This window comes from Drosophila nasuta, chromosome 3 (genome assembly GCF_023558535.2).
Source record: "Drosophila nasuta strain 15112-1781.00 chromosome 3, ASM2355853v1, whole genome shotgun sequence".
Taxonomy (NCBI): Eukaryota; Metazoa; Arthropoda; class Insecta; order Diptera; family Drosophilidae; genus Drosophila; species Drosophila nasuta.
The window spans coordinates 54,487,533-54,496,176 of NC_083457.1; the positions used below are offsets into that span (position 1 = coordinate 54,487,533).

The window sequence follows — 8,644 nt, forward strand, 5'->3', positions numbered from 1 at the left end:
AAAACCGTAACTCAAGGTCGACAACGGAATGGAATGAAGGAGGAAGCACACACACACATAAATTTCGTTGTCTATAGGAACCGTTAATGTAATCACTCAACTCGCTGCCTCAAAAACTAAGTCATACTTATTTCTATATCATTTTTAAGCGTCGCATCAAAATCAAATTAGTTCCAAGCGTTGATTTTCTTACAGTTGTGTTATGGTGAGTTGTCTGTTGTTGTGTGTTGTGTGTTGTGTGTGGCGCTTCATGCTCGATGATTTCTAGCTAATTTTTGTATAGCATTTTGAAAAACAGACTACACACACAATGGACAGTAATTATAATACGATGCGGCACATTTATCGCCACGATCAGCACACATCCGTTCAGTTCTCTGCTCTGAGTATTGTGTGGAAGGTCTTGCAATTAGCTAGCTAATTTACATGATGTATTCAAAGCGAACATCCTTCCAAATGAATGTGTGACTCACTTGCTGTCTGAGCGAGTGTGCTTAAACTATTGGCCGCTGCTGTAGACTCAGCAAGAGAAACACAACTCAAGCCAAACCAGCAGCAACAGCAGCAACAGCAAGAAAATAAAATAAAAATTTCTCAAGAAAATTTACCGCAAATAGTTGTGTGCCAAAGTAGGCGCAGAAAAATGCGACGACGTTCGTTGAGTTGGCCTATCAGCTAAGTGGCATCATCATCATCATCACCAACATCATGATCATCATTATGGAGGCCGCATTGCAGGCTTGGCATCGCATGGCTCGCTTGGCTCAGGCTTTAGCTTTGGCGTGGTCACGTCAGGGCCATGAACTTGGCCATCGTTGCTGACCATCAGCAAATGCCGGACGTGGCCAAAGTCTCTCTTTCTCTCTCCCTCTCCCTCCCGCTCCGCACTGTCTCCTGTCTCTCCCTCTCTGAACCCGATTGTCAATGATAAAAAGTCGTGGCCAACAAGTGGCGCGTCCTCATTTGCATCGGCAGCGTAGAAATTCTTGTAATGCTCAAGCGACCCAAAAACCGCCCACACATGACATGACACGTTCTCCTCCTCCTGCCGCCCTCTGCCTTCCTACTTGCTGCCCCTTGGTTGGGTATCCCCTTAATGTCCCTGTGGCAATGTGGCTGACTGGCTTTTGTTGTCATTTGCCGGCTGTTTTTGTGCATTTGCTGCAAATGGTCAAATTATTTCCTTTTCCGTATTTCTTTGCCCGGCTTTTGGCTTGCTTTTCGTTTCATTTTTTTGCCTCGTTTTTTCCTTCACATTTTACTTTTTTTTGTATTTTTAGCAAAGCATTCACGCGCACGAAAGGATTTCTTGTAATTTGGCTGAGACTCGAAGAGCAGCTGGAAAGGGTTCTCAGCCTGCGTTTCAGTCTCAGTCTCAGATGCTGTGCTGATGAAAGGGATTTGTGGCTGCCACCGCTGCTGCCTCGGTTTCTGCTGCTGCCTCGGTTTCTGCTGCTGCTTTTTGGCGACTTTGCATTTCTTTTTTTTATATTTGTAATGCTTTTTGCTGCTGCTATTGCTGCTGGTTTTGGCGGGTTAGCTGCCAGCTTTTGTTTTAAAAGGCAGCGCAATACGAGTGCACATAAATACATATGTATTTGTATGTACTTCCACTCGTATTTGTATTTGTATTTGTATTTCTATATGCATATGCAGCACACGGCAGATTGAATCCACGTTCAATGGGAAAGGCTGCTGCTGCTGCTTCTTCTTCAACTGCTGCTGTTGCTGCTGCATATGCATTATGCACACTCATTACCCACACCACCATTCGCCATTATCCTTGTGCGCTCGTTCACTTTCATTTCGCATACTCATTCGCCTCGTTGTGCAGCATTTGTTGTGAGTAAATGTGTGTGTTGGTTGGTGTACTGTACTTTTATATCGCAATTCTACTGTGGTTGTTGTTATCGCAATTTTTGTGCCTTACCCTTGCCACTTGAGACATTGCTTTGTTCTGTTCCCCTCTCCACTCCTCCGCTCTGCTCCCATCTCTGGCTCTGCTCTAAAAATGAAGGGGTTATGTGGCTATGAAACACACCAAAAGCTTTTAGGCGCTGTATTTCGTTTGGTTTTTTTTCCGCATTTTTCATCTTTTTTTGGTGTCCTGAGAGCGGAGTGAAAGACCAAATCCAATGCATTTTTATGTGCGGAAAGTGTGGAAAAAGAATACCGAACTTCAAATGCAAAAAACTCCATGAATATTGCAATTCATTTCAACTGCGGTTGCAAAGCTGAAGCACAAGCTTCTATGAATTCCAGAACACCTGCAAAAAAAATAAACTTTGTTAATAATCTAATAATATATACTTTTCCAAATAAATTGATTAAAAATTCTAAAAATGTTTTCCGTAAAAAGTAATTGAACATTAAAATATTCAATTTTATGCTCCAATACTAATAAAAAACAAGTAAGAAAGTTACTGTCGAGTGTGCTCGACTGAGAGATACCTGCTACCCATTTTTAATAAAGGCAAAATATTGCGGTATCATTTTCAAAATATACCGAAAATATTAAAAATATACCAAATGGTATGTTTGGTATATCGATATAGTACATCATTCAATTTTTATCTGATCACAACCAAATTTCCAGTAATCATAACTACTACAGTAATTATTGTACATATATACCAAAATTCGCAACTCTAGCTTTAATTTTAGGCTTGTTATTCGATTTTTTGATTTGCGGGGGCGGAAGTGGGCGTGGCAAAAATTTTAAACAAACTTGATCTGCGTGTAAACATAACAAATGCTGTCGAAAAAAAATTATAGCTCTATCTCTTATAGTCTCTGTGATCCAGTGTTTCAAACGGACGGACGGACAAGGATATATATACTTTATGACGTCGGATGCCTCCTTCTACCTGTTACATACATTTCCTGCCGGCACAAAGTTATAATACCCTTCTACCCTATGGGTAGCGGGTATAAAAAGCAAAAAAATTACCTGCCCCGGGTGAGGCTCGAACTCACGACCTTAAGATTATGAGACTTACGCGCTGCCTACTGCGCCACCGAGGCCTTGTGTTGATGGGCAACAAAATAATCAATCATAGTTCGATTCTTAGATGAAATCCAAATCGATTGCCAGTTGCATTATCTGTCAATGCTTTCATTAATAGATTCATTCTTCTTCTAGCGAATACTTTCTTAATCGATAGTTGTGTCTACTGCGATATTTTCTGAAAAGTATGCTTAACATTAACTAACCAAATAATTAACATTATCATGATGCATTTATTATATATGACTATAAAATTATCAGTCACTCATACACACATATTTTTGACAGTTCAAATCGATTACCAGCTGCATACTCTGACATTCTTTTCATTTTAGTTAATCGATAGTTGTGTCTACAGCGATAGTTTTTGACACAAACGCTTGACATTTGCTGACATCTCTTTAACCAGGTTCCACTTGTCAAATATTTAATAAGCCGCTAGTCATTGCTAGCATTGTCGTCGAGTGTGAAGCAGCTTTTTAAGTGCGCATATTTTTTCATTTTTAATTCTGCAAAAATGCCTAAAGAATCTCCCCCGGTAAGTATATGAACTTTTATGGTGACTGTGAATTAAATGTGTGTTCAATCCGTTCATATTATTCTCGAATAGAAGCCGAAAACCTTATTTATCGAAAGGTGTATAAAGGGCCAACCATATGTCTCGCGCTATGGCCAAGAAGTTGAGGCTAGACTCCTGGTAACGTACAAGAAGGGACACGCCGTTGACACTCCTGAAGAAAACTTCGAGTCGGAGATTCTTTCGGGAAGCAATCGTTGCAGCAAGTGCCTTCTACCCACATATATGTGCTGTAACTTTGCGAAGAAAGTCAAGAAGGAAAGGTTTGAGGCCGCCAATCCGAAGCCAAAGGATGTGAATGCTCAGACAGATGTGGAGAAGAAAGAAGGAGAGCTTCAGGAAGAGAAAAACCTTAAGGGGGGAGAAGCAGAGCTAGAAGGAAAAGGAGTAGAAGCAAGGGAAGAAGCAAAGGGAGGAGAAACAGAGGGGGAATTACATGACGAAACAATGAAGGAATCAAGGGAGGAAGCAAAGGAGGAGGCAACGAAGGAAGCAAAGGAGGAGCCAAAAAGAAGAAGCAAAAGAAGCAAAGGGGGCAAAGGAGAATGCACAGAAGAATTCAAAGAAGCATGCAAAGAAGGTTGCAAAGGGTTAATGAGAAGCAAAGGAAGAAACGGAGAACGACGCAAAGGAAGAAGCGGAGAATAAATGTTAGAATCTAATAACATATATTTTTCTGTTCTAATGAAACTAAATTAAAATAAACAAGTAAGAAAGCTACAGTCGTGTGTACTCGACTGTGAGATACCCGCTACCCATTTTTAATAAAAAAATATATTTTGCGGTATTTTTCTCAAAAAATACCGAATATACTGCAAAAATATATATCGATATAGTACCGCAAAGTACCAAAATTCGCAACTCTAGCTTTAAAATTACGCTTGTTATTCGATTTTTTTGATTTGCGGGGACGAAAGTGGGCAAAAATTTGAAATAAACTTGATCTGCGTGCAAGCATAACAAATGCTGTCGAAAAAATATAGCTCTATCTCTTATCTCTGTCTCTCTGTTTCTGTTTCATGGGTAGCGGGTATAAAAATTGCAATATGATTTGAATACTAATTTTAAAAAGATAGCTACTCTAATAAGAATATGTGCTAGAATTTCTAAATATTATTATAATTTTTGTTCAACTTCTTTCCCTTAATAAAAAGTGTTACTGCCCATGTTCTTATAAGAATTGCCATTCTCCGTCTGATCAGCGAAGTCATTCACGTCGATGATCATCTAGGGATCATCGTTGACATAATAGAATATTGTAATCGGTATCATAATATCGATAACATTGATCATATCGAAATAACTTCCAAAAAAGTTGGTTAGCACATCACTAATAAACTAAGCTTTCTCACAATCAAATTATAGAAGAAAGATTCGATTTATTTGATACTTTAATATTCTACGAAGAATTCTTAAAGTTGGTTTTTAAAGGCGAACCCCATATCAAAGTAGTCTGAGAAATTGCCTTATGAGGTTTTCTCATAATTTTGTTCGTTTAATTCGAATATGAACTCTGACGACAAATACTCGGATGAAGATCACGGCGATTCGCAGCGTTCAGTAAACAGTCCATCCCATTTGATGACGTGCGTGGAGAGCGATGAGGACACATGCACCGAAATCGATTCGCCCGAGCGTCCCAGGCGCAACGCTGAGATCGATGAGTTCGTTTATACGGTGCTAACATCCGATGAGATTGAGCAACTTCAGCGCAACATTATCGACGAAGTCAACAGCGTGCTGCAGATATCACCGCAAGTCACACGCATCATACTCAATCACTACCGCTGGGACAAGGAGACGCTCTTCGAGAAGTACTTCGAGATCAGTCCCCAGGAGTTCTTTCGTCGCGCCCATGTCGTTAATCCCTTTGCCACGCCCTCAACCCTTAGCCTCAAGGCTGCGCCCAGTCCGAGTGGCGCCCACGAACAGATCTGCGGCATCTGCTACTGCAACTGCGATGAGCTCAAGGGGCTGCCCTGTGGACACACTTTCTGCGGCGCCTGCTGGAAACAGTATTTGGCCAATAAGACTGTGAGCGAGGGATTGGGCCACAGCATCAGTTGTCCGGCCGTCGAGTGTGACATTCTCGTCGACGAGGTGTCGTTCGTTAAGCTCGCCGATGATCCAGAGGTTGTAACACGCTATCAGCAGTTGCTCACTAACACTTTCGTTGAATGCAACTCACTGATGCGCTGGTGTCCGGCGCCAAGTTGCACGCACGCCATCAAGGCTGTCTACTGTGAGCCGCGAGCTGTGCGCTGTAGATGTGGCCACGAGTTCTGCTTTGGCTGTGGCGAGAATTGGCACGAACCTGTCAGCTGCACCTGGCTGAAGCAATGGCTGAAGATGAACGACGAGGACTCGGAGACATCCAACTGGATTGCCCATCATACCAAGGAGTGCCCCAAGTGCAATGTGACCATCGAGAAGGACGGCGGCTGCAATCACATGGTCTGCAAGAATCCCTCGTGTCGCTACGACTTCTGCTGGGTGTGTCTCGGCTCCTGGGAGCCACATGGCTCCTCCTGGTACAGCTGCAATCGCTTCGAGGAGGAGGAGGGCAAACAGGCGCGACAGGCTCAGGATCTGTATCGCTCCTCGATGGCCCGCTATCTGCACTATTACAATCGGTACACGAACCACATGCTGAGCATGGGCATGGAGAAGGATCTGTACTCCATGGTGGAGGCCAAGATGGCTGAGATGCAGGAGAACATGAACTGGATTGAGGTGCAATTCCTCAAGGAGGCGGTCGATGTGCTCTGCGAATGCCGTGCCACGCTCATGTACAGCTATGTGTTTGCATTCTATCTGCACAAGAACAATCAGAAGATCATCTTCGAGGACAATCAGCGGGATATGGAGGTGGCCACCGAGAAGATCTCCGAGTTCCTGGAGCGCGAGATAACCGTCCACAATCTGTACGAGGTGAAGCAAAAGGTGCTCGATCTGTCGCATTATTGCCGCAAGCGTCGCATGGTTTTGCTGGTTCATGTGCGCGAAGGTTACGAGAAGGATTGGTGGGAATTTATAGAATAATACTTAACACAGCTCTAATCTCGATTTAATCGATACCAACGACACCTCATAGCCACATCGTAATTTATCAGAAGACTTTATATTTCTATTGCAGTTCGGTTAAAGTTATTAAAAAACGCACAAGCTTTTCGACTTTGGCTTCTTGGGCTAATTGGCCAAGAGACATCTAAATTCTACAGTTATACGATGTGTTTTATTTTCGCAATTATCAAGGTTCAATTATGCATTTAATGACTCATCTCGAATCAAAGTGATTTATTTGCAAGCTGTCTCAGTCTGTTTCAGCCTTTCGCTTCTTGGCTATCTTAATGACTTTTGGCCAACACTTTAGAGAGGGACAGCAAGAGACGGGCTATCAACTAGCCATCATTATTTGTATACATTGTGTGGCTGTTGCTGTTGCTGTGTTGCTTTTGTAATTATAACATAAATCAATCCAATTTCATGTTATACTTTTTGGCGCAACAAAGCGATTAATGTCGACAATGCCACAAGATATGGCATGGCTAAAGGAAAAGCATAAATAAGCCATAGAGCCATGACCAATAACGGAACCAAACGGAACATTCAGCGGCGACTGCGCAGCGTTTTCATATGAAAAATATTTCCTTATCGCGATGCGCTGCGCTGCGCTGCACTGAGTCGAAAGCTTGACTCGAAGTCCGACTTCGAGTTGCCAGTTGGCAGTTGAAGTTGAAGTTGCCAGTCGCCGCCAGGTGCACGAGATTTACGGCAAACGGCAGCCAAGTCGTGCCCGTGACTGCTCCCTGCTCCAGCCTAGCTTGGCTTGGCTTCGCTTCACCTGGCCAGATCTCACACCATGGCTTGGCTTGGCATGGCCTGGCCAAGTGTGAATTTTCGCACCCGTGATGAAGTTTCCAATTAAATTTTATTGGATTTCAAATTGAGGCTGCCAGGCAGACAGACAGAGAGACAGTCGCTCATTGATCTCCTGCCATGTCTGGTTATTGGCTTTTCGATTTTTGCTTTTGGGTCGCGCAAATATTTGCGCGGCATTGTTGTGGCAAGTGTTGAAAGTGGGCGTTGCACCTCATCCTTTCCTTCCTCCCCCTCCCAGCACAGTGCAACTAGCGAATTGTTGGCCATTTGCAGCACTTGCAGAGTGATTTCTTATGGCAGTTCAATGCGAGGTCAGCAACGTGGCAGATGCAACTGCAACTGCAGCCAGCTATTGCCCCAACCCATGTAGTTGTCGACTGTGGGAACGCCCCAGCAAGGAGCTCAGCGGAGAATGTCTAATTGATAGCAAAATTTCAGTATTACAGCATCGGAATTTACGAAATTTGCAAATCATTCAAATATGCAAGGAAAGTACTGATTGAAGAAAGGTGGTTATGAAAATGATAATAAAAATATTCAAAATATTTCACTTCATTAAATTTTAAAATTTAAATTGCCAATTCGAGAAAAGTGCTAAGACTTTAATAAATAAATGACGTAAGTTTAGAAATGGGAATGACAATAAAATTATACAAATCTTAATTGTTAGTTAAAAATCGCTTGAAGAGAGAAGTGAAAGATGTAATGAAACTACAGATTAAATTCTGAAATGAAGAATATGAAATGTGAACTTGCAATTGCCAATTCAAATTATTAAGAAAGGAAGGGAAAACTTAATTAATTGCAATATATAATAATAAAAGAATAGAATATGTTTTACTTATTAAAAGGTACAGACAAGACATCAATTTGAATGACAACAATTAAAATCTTAAAATACAATTGCAATTTACTGAAATTAAGTCAACGATAACTACCATAAAAACTGACAAAACTGTTGGCAACATTTTCATTTTTAAATTAGTAAATTCCTCTTTAAAGTTGAAAATAAATTACATATTAAATATAGTATAAATACTATATTTTAATGACAACAATTACAGTTTTAAAATACAATTGCAATTTACTGAAATTAAGTCAAAGATAACTAAAATTAAAATTGACAAAACTGCAACATTTTAATATTTAAATTAGAAAATTTCTCTTTAAAATTTAAA

The 8,644-nt window shown here is 41.3% G+C and overlaps 2 protein-coding genes and 1 non-coding gene across 3 annotated transcripts; 2 read left to right on the forward strand and 1 right to left on the reverse strand.

The window, feature by feature from the left end:
- Positions 1-2,951: 2,951 nt before the first annotated feature.
- Positions 2,952-3,024, reverse strand: Trnam-cau (transfer RNA methionine (anticodon CAU)). The gene has a single exon. It is a non-coding gene; the product is annotated as a tRNA-Met (tRNA).
- A 412-nt stretch (positions 3,025-3,436) lies between these two features.
- LOC132790667 (uncharacterized) lies at positions 3,437-4,350 on the forward strand. Its single transcript, XM_060799296.1, has 2 exons — positions 3,437-3,545; positions 3,618-4,350. Exons 1-2 carry the CDS (start codon positions 3,525-3,527, stop codon positions 4,230-4,232), a joined length of 636 nt encoding a protein of 211 aa, XP_060655279.1. The 5' UTR covers positions 3,437-3,524; the 3' UTR covers positions 4,233-4,350.
- A 681-nt stretch (positions 4,351-5,031) lies between these two features.
- On the forward strand, positions 5,032-6,808 carry LOC132792225 (E3 ubiquitin-protein ligase ariadne-1). Its single transcript, XM_060801489.1, has one exon. The coding sequence runs from the start codon at positions 5,091-5,093 to the stop codon at positions 6,624-6,626; it is 1,536 nt and encodes a 511-aa protein (XP_060657472.1). The 5' UTR covers positions 5,032-5,090; the 3' UTR covers positions 6,627-6,808.
- Positions 6,809-8,644: the final 1,836 nt, after the last annotated feature.